Source organism: Lactuca sativa, chromosome 6, assembly GCF_002870075.4.
Source record: "Lactuca sativa cultivar Salinas chromosome 6, Lsat_Salinas_v11, whole genome shotgun sequence".
In the NCBI taxonomy this organism is placed as follows: Eukaryota; Viridiplantae; Streptophyta; class Magnoliopsida; order Asterales; family Asteraceae; genus Lactuca; species Lactuca sativa.
This window is the reverse complement of record NC_056628.2, coordinates 74,558,902-74,579,082: the sequence shown is the minus strand read 5'-3', so window position 1 is coordinate 74,579,082 and position 20,181 is coordinate 74,558,902. Positions and strand designations below refer to the sequence as shown.

The 20,181-nt window shown below is 36.9% G+C and overlaps 1 protein-coding gene and 1 long non-coding RNA gene across 2 annotated transcripts; both read left to right on the top strand.

Annotated features, from left to right (window-relative positions):
* Positions 1–7,425: 7,425 nt before the first annotated feature.
* LOC122194713 (uncharacterized) lies at positions 7,426–14,967 on the top strand. Its single transcript, XR_006184289.2, has 3 exons — positions 7,426–7,613; positions 13,685–13,902; positions 13,997–14,967. It is a non-coding gene; the product is annotated as an uncharacterized LOC122194713 (long non-coding RNA).
* A 1,022-nt stretch (positions 14,968–15,989) lies between these two features.
* LOC111890237 (receptor-like protein EIX2) lies at positions 15,990–18,992 on the top strand. The gene has a single exon (XM_023886393.2). The coding sequence runs from the start codon at positions 15,990–15,992 to the stop codon at positions 18,990–18,992; it is 3,003 nt and encodes a 1,000-aa protein (XP_023742161.1).
* The last annotated feature ends 1,189 nt before the right edge of the window (positions 18,993–20,181 follow it).

Below are 20,181 nucleotides of genomic sequence, written 5' to 3'. Positions count from 1 at the left end.
AAATCACTCATTCTTTTATAAGTGGGCTTATGATCCATGATTCCTTATGTTGGGTTTAACCCGTGTGGTGACCCATGGATACTCCATGGAGGTTAAAACCTATAGAGCATAAGGAATGGGTAAAGTCGTGGGTTACATGGTGTAACCCTAATGTGAACACTATATAAAGACCCCATTGGTTGGAGAAATTGGCACTAATGCATAATATGGAGGGCAAGTCGATTTCCAAGTCTCATATCCTCTTCTCATGGTTATTCCAAGTGTTGATGATGTTGTGTGAACCATTTGAGGTGTCACACTTGGGGCACTAGGATCTCGAGCTTCATGGAGTCAAGCTACATCATAAGGTATGTCTTCTAACTTATATTATTCCATATGAATCAATGTCTTGTATGCTAGTTAGGATAATACCTTGGAATATTCATATTTGCATGTATAATAGAGAAAACACAGATCCAAGGTATTTAGGGTTGCATGTACACTTAGGTGTGTTACAATGCTCAAAATCCAACAGTTTTGTGGTATGAGATCCTTTCGGTGGTGCTTTTCGGGTTGTTGGGTTCGATCTATGTGATGTTGAGGAGCAATTTTGAGGGTGAAATCTAATTCAAGTAGGGGAGAATTGTAACATCCGGAATCCCAGGTATATTATTCACGTGTTTAATGTTGAGGTTTATTAGTGACTCGACGAGTTGTGAGTCCAACTCGTCGAGTACAGTCGAGTTGATCGCGTGGGATTAATGAATGGACTCGACGAGTCAGAGAGTCGACTCGCCGAGTTGGTGCTGGGCAGAGAAACCCTAATTTCCCGGGGTTGGGGCCTATATAAAAAAACTTATGCCCATATTTCTACCTCCCCAGCTGCCTAACCTTCCTGTGTAAAACCCTAAACGTGTGTAGTGAGCTATAAGCGTCTTAGAAGCTAAACTTGGAGTAACCTAGTGCATCTCTTGAACAGAAGAGGAGATTATTCATCAACGCAACAAGAGAATCAATTGGAGGTAAAAGCTTGCACCTTTCTCATTTATTTGCATATATCTTATTTCTATGGAAGATTAGGGTTTCTTCCACCTTTTGATGGGACTTCGAGCATATAGAGTTATCTTGGGGTTTAAACCTCAGATCTGGACATCGTAAGGTCCCTAGAGTCCAAAGGTCCCAACTTTATTCATCCATATGAGGGTTATTGTGCTTAACACCTTGTGAAAGCATGTTTTGGTATGTTGGAGCAAAATTACCATGCATGAACGTATGTAACGTCCCAAAATTCAAAACTAAAAAATATTTCTTTTAATAAAACATTACTTAAAGCATAATCATCAATCCAAAACATAATCGGGGTATTAATTTCCAAAACATATGTTCATTATCAGAGTAAAACATTCCCAGACTATCTAATCTATGGTGTGTGCCATACGATCACCCCGAGCTCTTCCCTCCGCTACCGGAAGTACCTGAAACCAAAATTGGAAATCGTAAGCACGAAGCTTAGTGAGTTCCCTAACCTACCACATACCATGTAAAACCACATACTGCACATACTGGGCCACGCCCGCTATTCTGGGCCTCACCCCCTACCTCGGGCCTCGCCCGCTACAACGGCCCCGCCGCTCCAGGCCTCGCCTGGCTTCGAGCCCCACTCGGATACATATCTGTTTAACTTAGGCCTCGCCTGTCACTGGGCCCCGCCCGCTAACATATAATAGCACATAAGCATATAACAACACATAAGCTAACATATACTCACAAATCCTGCCCTGAGGCCTCGCCTATCTTGGGCCTCGCCCTTGTCTTGCTACTGATGAGTCATGGAACCCCATCCACGCCCTTACTGGTGGTGAGATACGGGCCCAGCCCACACTCACTCTTTCCCTAACTTGGGCCTCGCCCCTACTCTGCTACTAATGAGATGTGGAACACCGTCCACACTCTGCTATTGGTGAGATACGGGACCTCGCCCACACTCACCTCCCTACCAGGCACATACATGTATCACACAGACAAACAAGTATAAACTATCACATAAACCATTCCTTGGGCATCCGCCCGCTATCATTGGACCTCGTCCTGAATATCATACTAGCATACTGTGCCTAGGGCTAACCCCCGGGTCTTCTACTCATAACTACATGGGCCGGCATTGTGGCCTTAGACCCATTCACACAAATGGAAACTCACCTGCACTTGCTGAACTTGCTGATGATGACTCCTCTAGCTGCTGCCCAGCAACTCTTTGAACTCCTACTCCATTAACTCCCCGAGCTACCAGTATCAATGCGACACTTAGTCTAACTATCCTCTGAAAGTCAACTACGTCAACTCTAGTCAAAGTCAAAGTCCTGGTCAAGGTCAACCTTCCAGGTCAACCCTACTCGCCGAGTCTGCCTACTAACTCGCCGAGTTCACATGCTCAGAGTCCTTCTATTCGTGACTCGACTCGCCGAGTCAGCCCCTAACTCGACGAGTCTACCGATTTCCGAGTCCTGACATGTCCAGCTCACTGAGTCCCCACTCGATTCACTGATCTGAGTCTTAACTCGAAGGGTTTGGGGTTTCGCTACTTGACTCGCCGAGTCCAAGGCAATCTTCAACAGACTCGCCGAGTTGTTCTTCCAACACGCCGAGTTCCTGCCCAACTTCATCCAACTCGTCGAGTCCACCCATGTGACTCGCTGATTCACTCCAGTTCTTAATCCATTCAATGGCTTTTCGAGCCATGCAGGGGTTCCAAATCATAGATACATACTTCTAAAGCTCAATCCTTACGTAAAGTTGCAAAATTTACTTATAACTAAAGAGATCTAGGCTCAAAACACTCTATAACTAGGTTTTAAGACAAAAGGGCTTCACCAACTACTCAATATCTGATGCTTTACGACATATTGGACCATCCCAACACTAGATCTGAAGTGGCAACCACATATCTAAGCCCCAAACCTGAATTGGGTCTCAAACAACCATAAAACCCCCAAATCCCATAACAAAAATAGATCTAGATGCAAAGGAGGGAAAATAACATCTTATTACCTCCAAGATGAACACAAACTGAAGTAGATCTCGGATCTACACCACTCCTTTGAAGCAACCCTCTTGATCTTCAAGTTCCTTTCAAAGGTCCCCTCCTCCAAAGTTATTTCTCTCAAATGATAGAAGCTCACACGAAATCTAGGGTTACAGGCTCTCTAGGATGATATGGAGGTTGAGGAAGGGACATAACACCCTTTATATAGGATACAACTCTCGGGATTAGGGTTTTCCTTGTTCAGACAAGACTCGCCGAGTCCCCTTAGGGTTTTCTTTCCTTTCTTGGCCATCCTGATTTTGGGTGTTACAACGTAAAGATTGAAGCTTTACATGACAACTGAGTCGTGAGATGCTAGATCTAGTGTTTGGAGTGGTAAATCTGCTTAGAATCGTCTGAATGAGGAAGGAGTTTGAATGGACTTGCCAAGTCGATGAGCCAACTCGACGAGTCGGTGAGGGTTTGTCTTGATGAGCTTGATCATGCGATAACTCGGCGAGTTGGGGGTCAGCTCGATGAACTGAGTGGGACCTTCACAAGATTTCTGAGGAAACGAATGGACTCGACGAGTCACATGGGTGCACTTGGCAAGTCGGGTCAAACATGGACTGTTGACTCGAGTTTGACTTATGTTGACTTTAGGGTTTGGTCAAACATGAGTAATGAAGACCATGGAGGGGTAAAATGGTCTTTTATCCACTTCAAAAGTTAGAGAGAGAGAAAATCCTCCGGTTATTAGAGTCATGAAAAGAGTATTAATTAGAGATATTCATCATTTATGTTAGGCGGAGGCTGGTTCGAGATTCGAGTGCGTGGTTATTTGCTCACTTGCTTGCGAGGTGAGTCTTCTCACTATACTTACCTAGTGTGGTAATCTGAGTGGTGTGACTGGAAGGTCTTATGTGTTTATATTTGTATTGTGATATCCTGCATTATTTCTTTGTGATTTATGATGTGTATTATTCTGAGCTTACAGAGTTAGGACCGAAGGGTCCATCAGAGTTATGGAATCGAAGGGTCCCACTGAGACACATTGACTGAAGGGTCATACTGTGTTATAGCCTCAAGTGGCTAATGAGTTGTATATGGTATTTTGGGAAACTCACTAAACTTCGTGTTTACCGTGTTATGTGTTATGTGTTTAAGGTACTTCTTAGGGTCACAGGAAGGCGTCGGCTTGATTGTACACTGATAGTTAGTTTTGTTTACTTCTTTTTATAGTTTATTTTAGCATATTTCATTCATAATTTAGATAATTTCCATGCATATTTTCCCTTTTGTTATTTTATGACTATTTCAGGTACTTTCGAATCTTGTGAGCATAATTGCAGGTTTTCGGGTCTAGCGGAGCGGGAGTGTTCGGGACGTATGGGAAGCAATGAGATTTGGTAGACAAAAATGATGTTAGGCTTGGTGATTGTGGAGATGATGCATGGAGCGAGCTTGATGGTTATTTGAAGGCTTGGAGAGAAATAAACTTTAAATTTGCAAGATGTGGGAGTTTATTCAAGCATACGTAGATTTTTAATCAGGAGAGTGCACGAGCTTTGGAGGATTTGGAGAGGTCAAATTGGGCTTAAAATGAAGAAAAACTTGAAGAAAATGGGCTAGGAGGTGATTGGATTCGATCTGGGCTAGTGGGATATGCTTTGGAGGCCCAAAATCTCAAAGAAGCCCATGTCAGGCACCACCCGCGCAACCCACCCGCGCAGCAGCACGCGGGTCGCGCAACCTCCTGCAGGGGTAATTTCGGAAATCCATTTGGAAGGCTATTTGAGGAAGGTTGGTGCCCATCTTTTGGGGACTCTTGGACATCCGATTTTTGGAGATTCTCTCTGGAGTTTTGAAGACTTTTGAAGGCCAAGAACACTTGAAGAACATCATATTTTTACCTCTTCATTCTTGCTTAATGTTTGGTACAATTTTCTCTAACTTTGTTTCTTTGAGTTTAGCCATGCTTGGCTAAACTAATCTTGGTTGACTTTTGGTTAATCCTTTGAACTTTTGTTGAATGTTGAAGAACCCATGAACATGTTCTTAAATCTTTATGGGAATGTTTTGTGTTTTAACATCTTATCACTACTTGTATGTTTTAGTTCATGAGTTTAAATGTGTTTGTGGTGATTAGTTGGCTAATTTCTTGATTAAGTAAAGGATCCTCAAATTAGCAAGCAACAAATGATTTTTGTGTTGTTTTTGCTTCACACAATCATAAAAACATTTCCTCCAACATGGTGGTGAAAGCATTTGACCCCTCTTGGATTTGGTGACTTTTTGGTTCTTAATGCTAGTTGACTTTCACTAATTACATGCTATTTGGAATTAGTGACTTTGACTAAGGAAATTGTTATGAGATTCTCTAGCCATTTCAACAATTAAGAAAAGTCCAGGTAATCTCAAGCTCCTTGGATTACTATAGCCAAATTAAGGATTTAAATCAAAGTATTGCACCATTGGATTCTAATGATATGTTCATCAAAAGTCAAAGTGAGGAAACTTTAAGTCAACCATCTCTCCCTTATTGATTTTACATCAAAATCTTATTTTTGTTGCATTTGTCTATTTAAATCATAGTTAATTCTAGTTTGTTTCAAGTATTTCAAAACACCAAAACCCCCCATTTTATTTTTATTGTCATTTTACAAGTATTTTTACAAAGAGATATTTCATAGAGTTATAAATTGAACCAATCTCCGTGGATTCGATCCCTTTACCACTATACACTATTTTAGTGTGTAATATTCAGGGTTATTATTTGTGTTGGCCTCGACAACCACTATACACACATACGAGATTCAGTTGTAATTGAGAAGATCCTGTTGTTTTGATATATAAAGTTTTGATTATGAGATTTGATGATTTGACATTGTGACATTTTGAGATTTTATTACCATGATAAATGTGTTTTTAAATTGAAATATTTTTCTTTGAAAATTTACGTCGTTACTATAAGCATAAAAAAAATGTCTTTTTCTGACAGTGAAAATGGAGATGTGACATTATGAGAACTCATTGTAATGTTAATAATCAGTCTAAAAGAAAATTGATATATAAGTTGAAATAGTACTTACATACAGTTTCGATAAAAAGTATACATATTTATATAAATTAGAAATACTTATATACAATAAAACAAATACTTTTAGTATGAAAAGTACTAATAATATAAACGTTTGAACTTACCAATTTTATGTTGATGCTTTTTTTATATTCACATGTATTCTCAAAGAATTAAAAGTCACACGTGTAAAATAGTTTGGGTAACAATAATAGAATGGCAGGCATACATTTTTTTTGTTATTGTTTATTATTATACCTATTTGTTAAGGGATTGTTTGTAACTTAATTTTCAGTTATTTAAAACTAGGTATAATATATATGTAGGATTTTTTTCAGTTATGGTAGTCATATTTATGCTATACTTTTGTGTATTGTTTAATGTAATCAATATCCGTGATCCATGATAACATTACACAAACCGACATTTCTGCCGAGTTGCACATCTACATTTCCATTGGAAATATCAACTTAATTTCCATTGCATTAACCAGGAAAAGTTAAATGGTAAGGACGTATATATGAGCAAGGAAAGATTGAAGAATTGCTACATAATGTGTATTCACATTAATTAAATAGTAAGGGTGTATATATATGAGCATTGAAATATTCAAGAACTACTACCTAAATAAGTGCATTCACATTGAACACATAGGTACATAGGCATATAGAGACGAATTTAACATTCGAAGTTGGAGAAAGTGAAATGTTATCCAATATATAATAAAATAGATTAGCTAGTGAAAAGATAATATATTAACTAGAACCCTATAGCTAAAAGTTACCCCAACATCGTCTAAATGGTACTACAACAATATGATCAACATTCAACATAAACCTAATTTTACCTTTTAATAATTGACATGACAAATATATCAATTATAATCTATAAACAAAGACGTCATGTCATCTTGACACAACTTGCTAAAATCTCAAATTGTTAGAAAAAAAAAATGTTGAACATTTGCTCATCATACATCATTAAAGTTTTGTTTGTTAAATGAAATAAGTTTGCATTTGCTTTTGGTTATATAATTTATATCTTGTCATGTCTAAAACTAATATGCCTATGACGTATTTTATCATCTTTTATATATTTTTAATATTGTATTTAAAGTAAAATGTAAATCATATTATTTGATAATTTATACAAAAACCCTAACTTCTAGTTAGTTCAATTACTGCACTCCCTTATTTCTCTTTTTCTAATATAAACAAATATGTATGACTTTTAAGAAAGATGAATTTGGGAAAAAAAAAAACAATTTTCATGGGCCATGTATATTTTGTCAGCATATATATCGGGCCTGGGCCTTATATTGTATGGCTGTATACTAAATATAGTAAATACTGTTTTGGTGTATGGCTTATTGTTAGTTGGTTTGGGTCGGAAGATGAAAACTACACCGAAAAATGATGAATTCCGCCGGTGATTGTGATTGGTGAAGCAGTAGCAGGTAAAATAGAAATCAGCAATAAAAAGCCCCAATTCAAACCCACTATTGACGATATCAAACCTCGTCTCCGTGATCTGGTAATCTCTTTCTCAAACTTTTAAGTTTTTCTTCAAAACTTACTCCGTTTTCTGAAATTCTATGAAGTTTAACATGTGTACATTGGTTAATTGATGCTATGTAAGACTCTTAGTTTGATCTTTCTCTTTATATTTTATTTTCCATATATATATATTATAATTTTTATAGATCTAATCGTTTCGGATAAAGTTCAATTTTCTATAAACCAATGATTCTAAACTAGGTGTTGTTTTGTCATGATGTTTCTCTTAGATTTTAAGATCAGATCCAGTAATCGAGAAGGATGATTCTTAATGATATAAAAGAACTTGTGGTGTTGTCTATCTCCATCTTTTATAAACAAGAAAGAATGTCTCACTGGCCCTTTACTCCTTTTAGCTAGGGCCACCATCTTCAATTAGGATTGTCCCTCTTTCTATCTTTTTGAGTCAGCATTGCATTTTTTTACATTATTGAGTCAATGAGTGCATTCTTTTTACATTATTGTTTCAATCAGTGCATTCTTTTCTAAATCATACCTTCTTCACTTCCAATGAGATTTCCATATTCTAAAATGATAATATTATAATCAAATCTTTTTTTTGGATGTAATTTTACGAACAATTTAATTGTGAAATTAAAAAAAAAACGTTCTACATATATTTTTATTAAATAAAATTACTCTGCTTTTGGTTAATAAGTAAAATATAATTATTGTAAGTAATTGTTGAGTTGTGCAGTCTTGTGTTCTTTTTTTTTCTCGCATCAGTTAAATGTGTGTGTGTGTGTGTGTGCGCTAATCGGAGTCGTAAACATTAATGTACATAAACTATAACTATACAAAAGAGGTTTCGAAAAATAAATTTATTAGGTTTAGATGAAATATTTCTTCTCAAATTTGTATTTTTCACGATGGTTGTTTTCATGCGTTTGAATTTGTGATAATGAGGAATGACTTAAAGAGCGATGAAAAATTGGTGATGGTTGCAAAACGCTTTATTCACTCATAAAACTAAAGGTGGGCACCTGAGCCCGGATGGGAGTACTACCATTACATAGTCATATCCATTCATGGACGGTTACTCTATTTGATTCCATCATTTTATTTTTTCAGAATTATATCACATTATTTGATAACCAAAAAATATCACAAAATTGGAAATGATATTTATATTAAATACAAATTGCCAAGACTTGTAGTATTATTGAATTCCCCCACAAAAAGGTCACCAGTATATATGAGGCCATCCGCTTTAAAAATTCATCTTCACAGTTGGCACTATATAAACCTTTGTAGGGGCATCTTCATAGTTCATATATACATCAAGACAATTAGACAAACAAAAAGCATCAAAATCAGCATTTACATCATGCATCCTTGTGTTTTAATAATTTTCTTACTTTTCTTGCTACGCCTTCAGAATACAACTGCGAACCAATTGGTGGTAGACGAAGGAGTAGGAGGGGGATATGATGATGGTGTTGTTAACAAGTGTTTGGATAAGGAGAGAGATGCTCTCCTTCAATTCAAAGAAAACCTTCAAGACCCTGATGGTAGTCTCTCTACGTGGAGAACTGAAGATGATGACTGCTGTGCATGGGAAGGAGTCATATGTGACGACCAAACAGGTCATCATGTCACAGGGCTTCATATTCCCTCTGCTGGTCTTGTAGGTGAAATTAGCCATTCATTGGTTAACTTAACCTACTTGAATCTTCTTGATCTTTCCTCCAATTCTTTTCATGGAACCATTCCTCCAGAGTTTGGAAACCTCACCAACTTGAAAGTGCTTAACCTTCGAGATATTGGAAGCTGTAGAGTTGAAAATCTAGACTGGTTGTCTCATCTATCCCTCTTGGAGGCACTAGAAATGGAAGGGATTTCCCTTGCCAAAGCAAACCAGTGGGTAAATGTGATTTCGAATCTCCCAAAACTATCAGATTTAAGGTTAGATGGATGTGAGCTGTCACAGGTCATGTATCCATATTCTTCTTCATTTCTCAACTCTTCTTCATCTATTTCTTTCCTTTCTCTCAGAAACAACAATCTCACCTCATCCATGTATCGTTGGTTGCTCTCATTAACCAGCAATAGCCTTCATATTCTTGATCTCTCTGGCAACATGTTAGATGGGATACCCAAATTTCTTGGTAACCTCTGTAGTTTGGAAAGTTTTCATTTTAATAACAACCGTGCCGTTGTTAAATTTCCTGATTTTCTGAACAACTTGTCTGGATGCACATCACTTACATTGCAACAGTTGTCTGCTGAAACAAGCCAATTTACAGGGTCATTGCCTGATGACATTCAAAACTTTTCATCCCTAGAAGGTCTGTACCTATCAAATAATCACATAAATGGAACCATAAGCGAGAAATTTTGGGAACTACCCCTTCATGCTTTTGATGTTTCTCAAAATCATCTTAGTGGTGCTATCTCTGAAAACATTGGAAAGTCAAAGGCTTCTATTATAAATCTTTCAAAAAACCCACTCCAAGGAGTTCCTTCCACAGATCACATGTCAAACCAGTCTTCTGTAACGTATATAGATCTGAACTCTTGTAAGCTAGGGCCTCACTTCCCCAAATGGATTCAAATGCTGAAAAAACTTAACGAGCTTGATATTTCCAATACTAGTATTTCAGACACCGTTCCTCCAGAATTTTGGAACATTCATTTAAGCTCTTTGAATCTCTCTTCCAACAACATCAGTGGGGAAGTACCAGATTTATCATCGAGTTTTTTTGGCGCTCAAATGATAGATTTGAGTTCCAACAGCTTTAACGGTCCAATACCGCATCTTCCTTCCGGTTTGCAATTGTTAAATCTTTCCAGAAACAAATTCTCTGGAGGAATCTCCTTCTTATGTCAAATGGTTGATGGGTTGTTAAAATTTCTTGACCTCTCCCATAACACTCTAACAGGACAACTTCCAGACTGTTTGTGGCATTTCCAACATCTAACAGTTCTTAATCTAGGACACAACAGTCTATCTGGAAGGCTTCCTCCCTCTATTGGATCTTTGATAGAACTCGAAGCGTTATACTTATACAAGAACAACTTCTTTGGAGAATTGCCTTTGTCTCTAAAGAATTGCACGAGCTTAACCTCATTGAATTTGGGGGCTAACAAGTTTTCGGGTAATGTGCCTGTTTGGATTGGTGAAAACCTATCGGAGTTGTATGTTCTTACCCTAAGATCAAACAATTTCTTCGGAACCATCCCTTCAGAATTATGTCAGTTAGCAAATCTTCAAATTTTAGACTTTTCAAGGAACAATCTCCATGGAAGCATCCCTTCATGCTTGAATAATCTTACAAGAATGGCTCAAGTAGGATTCTTACCTCCACCAAACGTACATCCATATACATCTCAGTGGCATTGGGATCTCATTGATGAGGTGTATATCGACCATGCAATGATCGAGTGGCAAGGAGATGAGCGTGAATTCTATAGGAATCTGGGATTGTTGAAGAGCATTGACCTGTCAAGCAACAATTTAACAGGACATATCCCACATGAACTCACCAACCTTCATGAACTACTTGCCCTCAACTTGTCAAAGAACGCTCTACTTGGAGAGATTCCACAGCAACTTGGTGAGATGAAAAATCTTTTAGCTTTGGATTTATCTAGAAATAGTTTATCAGGAGGGATACCATCAAGCATGTCTCAGATGACTTCATTGTGTTACCTAGACGTGTCATATAATAAATTGTCAGGGAGAATCCCATCAAGCACTCAACTCCAGTCCTTTGAACCATCAAGATACGATGGAAACACAGAACTATGTGGACTTCCCCTTCCTAAAAAATGTCCAGGAGATGAAGAATCACAAGTTGGTAAAAGCGAGGGTGATGAGGAAGACATAGATGAGCTTGAGAGATGGTTCTATATTGGTGGGGGCACCGGTTTTGCGACAGGATTTTGGATAGCATGTGGCGCTCTACTTCTCAATCGTCGTGGGAGACGTGCGTTTTTTCAGTTTTATGATAACTTCAAAGATTGGGTTTATGTGAAGGTGGTGGTGTTCATTGCAATTTTGAAAAGGGTTAGACATACATAGTTTCTCATCTGATTTTTATTTTTAACTTATTTTCTAATATGTATATCATCTTGTATAGACCATTACTATTCTTTTTAAGGCTAGGATCATAGTATTGTAATTACTTGAATTAGTCTATCTTTAATTAATCTATTTTATTAGTTATTAATTTAGAAAAAAAATGATAAAGAAAAGTTTCATTACTATTGGGTTTTGTGCTGTTTTGTTTAACAAATATTGGGCCTATAAACATTGGGCCACACACCAGTAGACAACAAAAATATGTCGATGGTTACTGTCTAGCGTCCACTATGGCTGGCATCACCTCTTATGTCTTATTGTTTAATAATTTTGTAAAATTAAAGTGTGATTTCTGAAATGCATGAAAAATAATTTGTGCTTGTACATTATTTATTTGATGCTACGCGAGACTCATAGTTTGATTTTTCTCCTTCCTTTTGTTGTCCACATTATAATTTCTCTAGGTCCCATCGTTTCCGATAATGTTCAGTTAGCTATAAGAGACTGAATCCAATCTAGTTGTTTTCTTTAGATGCTTTTCTTAGATTTTAAGTTCAATCCGATGATAGAGAAGCTACCGGATTGAGAGAACTGTTAGTCAGTTCACACACTTTTTGGTAACAGGAAACTTTCATTATGGAATCGTTATCATCCCAATCACATAATATAATAAGTTATGATAATCTGTGGGTGGCTATTTTAAAATATTTTGTGTATGCAAAGTTAATTTGTTTAACATAGTGGCAAAGCTAGGGAGGGTCTAGAATGGAGTATCTCAACAAATTGGGTTCAAAACGTTCTTGCAAGAATATGGCGTATATGCAAGGAACACAAAGGAAAGACATTGATCGTGGGTGTGTATGTAGACGATCTCATTGTTACGGGTGACTGTAACAACAAAATAACACGATTCAAAGAACAAATAAACAGGAAATCTGAGATGAATGATCTGGGAAAACTCTCAAAATTGGTTAACTCTATACTGACCCGACCTGAGTTGCGATGGTAAGTAGATTCATGGAAAGACCCACACTTCAACATATGAAATCCATGAATACATCTTGAGGTATGTGAAAGGGACCATAGAGAGATGGTAATGGTGTTCTTAACAAGTGTTTGGATAACGATAGAGAGATGGTCACCTTCTATTCAAAGTTTCAAACTTGCAAATTTCCAATTTGCAAATCATAATGCAAAACAGAAGTTTTTGGCCCAACTCAACCCACTCACGTAAAAATTGCAAGTGCGAGCCCAAATGAATTTATCTCAATTCTCAAATGGGGTATCAACGAAAGTGTTCAAAGTTTTGGCACCAAAACGCTCATATCACTGTATCAGTGTAAATTCAAGTATTCAACCAAAAGATTCGAGGAAAGGATCATAGGAATGAGTTCGTATCATCCATTGATTAAGGTAAGTGGAAAACTATCGATTCCGTCTATGTTCATCCATCAAACTTCCTCGGAAGATGATCAGTAAATCCTCGATAAACCCTAATATGATATAGCGGAATATAAATAGAGTATAACCACAAGCTTTCCTGCAAACCAAACTTTAGACAGATAGAAGATTGTTGAAGTTGGCGTGCTTTCCAACTTTCAAAGACACAACTTTCATGAATGTGCTTAGTTCATGTGTTAGTGTACATGTAAATATCTAGGTGAAATGGGAGCTCATTATTTATATGCATAGAATTTCATATGGTATTGTGCAGTTGTTAGTGTACTCTTATTTAAGCTCATTGTTGATATAAATAGACTAAGTGTGTATCATTTTTGTCCTTAAAGTAAATTTCTTTCATGAAGAATGCTCTGTAAGAACAATATTAGACAATATTCTGGATATAGAGTGTATACAAGATAGCATGTACTAATGGAGGGAATGAGTGAGATTAGTTGGAAACATTGGATTAAAACACTTGTTGTCCTTTCCACAAATCACAAGGTTGAATAGTGCTACTCATGAGCTAATTACTAAACCGTTGTGAATATTTTTCTTTTGTTTTCAATGTGCTGGATTCAAAGAGAGACCATTTTTCACACTTGGAACCAGTGTAGGTGCTGATGACACTCTTCATAGAGCAAATGTTGACAAAAAAAAAAAACTGAGGGACCAGAGTTGAATTGTATCCTTGATGTTGTTCTTGAAAATTTCAAGCCCATTAAGAAGGGAGATAATATCTCTTTAAATCCAGAAGAATCCCAGACTCAAGATTCAATAAAAAGCAGAAAAGCATTTGGAGGTATGTTATCAATTCATTGCTTTTCTTTCTTTAATTTCATTATTCTTTGTTCCACTTATTCAAAACGTTAGCTAACAACTAAATCCCTTTTTAGACAATTTAAATTTAGGTGTTTTAATGATGACAAGGGTTGCTAGGAAAACCACCTGCTCCAAAGGGTTTAGTGATTCTGAGAGGTGAACCAAAGCCAAAGCAAACAAAACATCAGAAACAAGAAACCACTGCCTCTTTATAGTCACTGTAAGTATCACATCCGTAAAAAAACAAATTTTGACAACATGTATGAAATATTGTATTGCGAAATGCAAGAAATAGCAACTTACTTTCATTTTCTTTCTATTATAGCATTCTACTTTTACTTTTTTTTTCTTATTAAGGCATTGTATTTTCATTTTTTTCTTAGTACGACATTGTACTTTGAAAAATCGACCAATTTATATCAGTGAAAAATGCTTTGTATTTGAGGTTAGATTATTTGAAGTATGATTGTGTAATAGGCACAAATGAATGAAAGTGCCTTGTTGATTCTTGCATTAAGTAATGTAAGCAGTTTTGTTTTGACAAACAGATGTGGGTGGGAGTGAGTGGTGGGACAGTGGGTTTTAAATTTAAATGTGTGTGGGAGTGGGAGGGGATGAGGTCTGCCACTTTGGGTGGAATTGACTGGCATTAATCCAACAATCATTCCCTGATTCTCATTGTCAAACTCAAACCACTGAAATTGGATTCCACTCAGTTTAATAGTGTTCTGAATCCCTAAAAGCTACATCCTTTTTTGGATAATCGTATAACATCATATGTATAAACAAACATCTTAAGAGTAGTTTGACTAACGGTTAAGACATAACTTATGTTTGGTAATGAAAAAATCGAACGTACGGAATGGTTCATTCCGAATGAAAAAATAAATAAATAAATAAATAAATAAAAACTGTTTGTTTTGACCTATAGAATGGAATAGATAATTCAGGCGGTGATTGTAATTTGTGAAGCAATAGCAGGTATAAGAGAAATCAGCAATAAAACCCCCCAATTCAAGCAAACTATTGAGGATATCGAACTTCGTGTCGAAGATTATGTAGCCTCTTTCTCAAACTTAGTCCATTTTCCAAAATTCATTAAGTTAATTAACCTGTGTACATTTGTTAATTGATTCTATGTGAGACTGTTAGTTCGATTTTTCTCTTCATATTTTATTTTCCATTGTATAATTCTAATAGATCTCATTAATTGTTTCCGATAATATTCAGTTAGCAACAAATGATTAATGGATGTAAACTATTTGTTGTTTTTTCTTGATGTTTTTCTTAGATTTTAAGATCAGATCCAACAATTGAGAAGGATAATTTTTACGATGTAAAAAAAATTTTGTTGTCTCAATCTGTTTTAGTGCATTTCTTATGGTATAAGAAAGAAAGACATCTCAGGTCTCACTCACCCTTTTGTCCTTTAGGGCCACCATTGTCAATTAGAAGTCTTGTCCCTCTTTTTACATTATTGAGTCAGCATTGCATTATTTTTACAATATCGAGTCGCACTGCATTCTTCTTACATTATCAAGTCACAGTGCCTTCTTTTTACATGTTTGAATCAATTAGTGCCTTGTTTGCTAGCTACATATTCTTCACTTTCCATGGCATCGGATTTCCGTAATCTAAAATTATAATATTATTAATTAAATATCTTTTTTCGTTGTAATTTAACAAACTATCCAAATGTGAAAGCAAAAACTAAAAAAACTGTTTATAGATATTGTTATTAAATAAAATTACTCTACCATGCAACTCTTGTGTTCTTTATTTTTATCACATCAGTTAAATGTGTGTGTGTGGGTGTCGATCGTAAATTCATAATCATAAACATTAATGTATCACATTGGGCCAATTTAAATTTCAACATCTTCACTCATTAAAGTAACAGTGGGTATCTGGATTGTATACCCCACACAAATAGGTCATTAATTTGAGGCCAGTAGGCCATCCACTGTAATAATTCATCTTTGCAGTTGGCACTATATAAAACTTCATAGGGGCATCTTCATATATACATCAACACAAACAAAAATCACCAACATCTGCACTTACATCATGCATCCTTGTGTTTTTATAATTTTCTCACTTCTCTTGGCATGCCTGCAGAATACAACTGCCAACCAATTGGTAGCAGTGGAAGAAAGAGACGATAATAGTGTTCTCTCGAACAAGTGTTTGGATAAGGAGAGAGATGCTCTCCTTCAATTCAAAGCAAACCTTCAAGACCCTGATGGTAGTCTCTCTACGTGGAGACCTGAAGATGATGACTGTTGTACATGGGAAGGAGTCACGTGTGACAACCAAACAGGCCATCATGTCACGGAGCTTGATATTAGTTTGTTTAGTCTTGAAGGTGAGATTAGCCACTCATTGGTTAACTTAAGCTACATGAATCATCTTGATCTTTCGGGAAATTCTTTTCATGGAACAATTCCCACCTTCATTGGTTCCATGATTCTATTGAGTTACCTTGACCTTGGTCAAAATAATCTTAATGGAACCATTCCCACTTTCATTGGTTCCATGACTCTATTAAGGCACCTTGACCTTGGCCACAATAATCTTAATGGAACCATTCCCAACTTCATTGGTTCCTTGACTTTATTGAGGTTCCTTGACCTTCGTTACAATAATCTTAACGGAGCTATTCCCAAGTCCATTGGTTCCTTGACCCAATTAAGGCACCTTGACCTTTCCCATAACTCTCTTTATGGAACCATTCCACCACAGTTTGGAAATCTCACCAACCTGCAAGAGCTTTTTCTTGCTCTTGTTGGAAGATGTAGAGTTGAAAACATAGAGTGGCTGTCTCATCTCTCTCATTTGGAGGTACTTGAAATGGATGAGATTTCCTTAGCCAAAGCAAACCATTGGGTGAATGTAATTTCGAGTCTCCGGAAGCTATCATATATAAGGTTGGAGGGATGTGAGCTGTCACAGGTGATGTATCCATATTCTTCTTCATTTCTCAACTCTTCTTCATCTATTGAATCCCTTTTTCTTGGAAACAACAATCTGACCTCATCCATGTATCGTTGGTTGTTCCCCTTAACAAGCAATAAGCTTCGTTTTCTTTATCTCTATGGCAACATGTTAGATAGGATACCCAAATATATTGGTAACCTCTGTAGTTTGGAACGTTTGTACTTCTATAACAACTCAGCTGCTGTAAAATTTCCTGATTTTCTGAACAACTTGTCTGGATGCACATTGCTAACATTTCAAGACTTGTCTATTCGAAGAAGCCAATTTACAGGGTCATTGCCTGATGACATCCAGAACTTTTCATCCCTATCATATCTGGACCTAGAAGATAATCAAATAAATGGAACCATAAGCAAGAACTTGTGGGAACTACCCTGGCTTGAAAAGATTGATGTTTCTCAAAATCATTTTTCTGGTGCCATCTCTGAAAACATTGGAAAGTCGAAGGCTCTTTATATAAATCTTTCAAAAAACCCACTCCAAGGAGTTCGTTCCATAGATCATATGTCAAAACTTTCTTATGTAGAGCATATTGATCTGAGCTCTTGCAAATTAGGCCCTCACTTCCCCAAATGGATTCAAAAGCTAGAAAGACTTACCCGTCTTGATATTTCCAACACTAGAATCTCAGACACAGTTCCTCCAGAATTTTGGAACATGCAATTACTCTTTTTGAATCTCTCTTCTAATAACATCAGTGGGGAAGTACCAGATTTATCAGCAAGTTTTTTCGGCACTCAAATGATAGATTTGAGTTCAAATAGCTTTAACGGTCCAATACCGCATCTTCCTTCCAGTTTGACATCATTAAATCTTTCCAGAAACAAATTCTCTGGAGGAATCTCATTCTTATGCCAAATTGTCGATGGGTTACTGGAATTTCTTGACATCTCCCATAACTCTCTAACCGGACAACTTCCAGACTGTTTGTGGCATTTCAATCAACTGAAAGTTCTTAATCTAGGAGACAACAGTCTATTTGGAAAGCTTCCTATATCTGTTGGATCTTTGATCAATCTTGAGGTGTTGTATTTATACAAGAACAACTTCTCTGGACAATTGCCTTTGTCTCTAAAGAATTGTACAAAGTTAAACTTCTTCGATTTGGGGACAAACAGATTTTTTGGTAATGTGCCTGTTTGGATTGGGGAAAATTTATCGGCGTTGTATGTTCTTATCCTAAGATCAAACAACTTCTACGGAACCATACCTTTACAATTATGTAAATTACCAAATCTTCAAATTTTAGACTTTTCAAGGAACAATCTCCACGGAAGCATCCCTTCATGTTTGAATAATCTCACAAGAATGGCTCAAGAAGGATTCTTAGCGCCACCAAACGTGCATCCCTATACAAGTACATTTGGAAGCTTTTCAAATTTTATTCTTCCATATCCCACTGAAGAGGAGTATGTTGACCATGCAATGATCGAGTGGCAAGGAGATGAGCGTGAATTCACCCGTAATTTGGGATTGTTAAAGAGTATTGACTTGTCAAGCAACAATCTAACAGGACATATCCCATATGAACTCACCAATCTTCATGAACTGCTTGCTCTGAACTTGTCAAGGAATGCTCTACTTGGAGAGATTCCACAACAAGTTGGTGAGATGAAAAAACTTTTAGCTTTGGATTTATCTAGAAATAGTTTATCAGGAGGGATACCATCAAGCATGTCTCAAATGACTTCATTGTGTTACCTAAACATATCATCTAATAACTTGTCTGGGAGAATCCCAACTAGCACACAACTCCAGTCCTTTCAACCTTCAAGCTACGATGGAAATGCAGGATTGTGTGGACCTCCCCTTTCCAGAAAATGTCCAGGAGATGAAGACTTACAAGTTAGTAAAAGCGACGGTGATGAGGAAGACACAGAGGAATTGTGGGGATGGTTCTATATTGGTGGGGCCACTGGTTTTGCTACTGGATTTTGGATAGCATGCGGCACTCTACTTCTCAACCGTCATGGGAGACGTGCATTTTTTCACTTTTATGATAGCTTCAGAGATTGGGTTTATCTAGAGGTGGTGTTGTTCATTGCAAAATTGCGGAGGATTGCATGTATGTAGTTGTCTATATTTAACTCTTCTTTCTTGTTTTGTATGTTACATTTATCAAAGTATCATTAAAAGTTATCAAGTACACAAGTCCCCATTTTTGCGATGCAATCGAGCCGTGCACGTCCTTTATTATGAGAAAACCTGAAACATTTAAAACAGAAATCGTAAACACAAAGCGTAGTAAGTTCCCCAAAATACTACACACAACACATCACAAATAAACAACTATGGGTTATCAGCAACCCTAGGGACTATCAACAGTCCCATTGCGCAAACAGCACGCCCAGTGGGTTATCAACAACCCTCGAGACTATCAGTAGTTTCAGTGGGCAAACAGCATGCCCGGTGGGTTAATAACAACCCTGGAGACTATCAGCAGTCTCAGTACAAGTATCACATATCACAATAATAACAACTAGACCCAACTGGTCATCACAAATATGTCTATTCTACCACACAGGCTAATGCAAACATACAGGTGTCACAAAGACAACTAGCATCCTACATACACAATTTAGTGAGTTGGCATTGGTGCCTTCCACTTAAAAGCACCGGGAGAAGACTCACCTGAATTTAAGAACTTTAAAATACTATGATACGATCCCTTTGCTGCATTGTTTGCACCCGTGAATCGACTGACACCAGAACTAGATGAAATCTTAATTAATAATCTAAAACCCTCAAGTTTGACCCAAGGTCAAACTTGATCAAAAAGTTAACGGTTAACAAAATTCAATGTCAACAAGTCAACTTCAGGCTGAGTACACCCACTGTACTCATCTCGTACGCATGGCTTACTCACTATCCAGGGACGGGACTCCTCATGAGGACACGTAACGTACTCGGCCAAAAGGCACTCTTCCATTAAGTGCTTAATCTCTTAAGCCCTTTCATCCAACCCATAGATTTAGTCCCATAACATCATTCTAAGTCACAAAGCTTCCACCTTTATGACTTTTCTTGTCTAGAAAAGGTCCAAAAGCCAAAACCTACTTATTATTCCATGAAGACATCATGATACTTTCATGGAAGGAATAGAAGGATAAAGATCACATTTTTATGGATCCTAAAATACCCATAACTAGATTATAACCCGCGTTAAACGTGGGGAACATATTAAAAAAATATAAAAACATTTATATATATTGCATAATAATTATAAAAGAAAGTTTATGACTATTGTTATTATTGAAATGTG

Coding starts and splice junctions, on each gene's coding strand:
- LOC111890237 (XM_023886393.2), top strand. CDS start 15,990: ATGCATCCTTGTGTTTTTATAATTTTCTCACTTCTCTTGGCATGCCTG.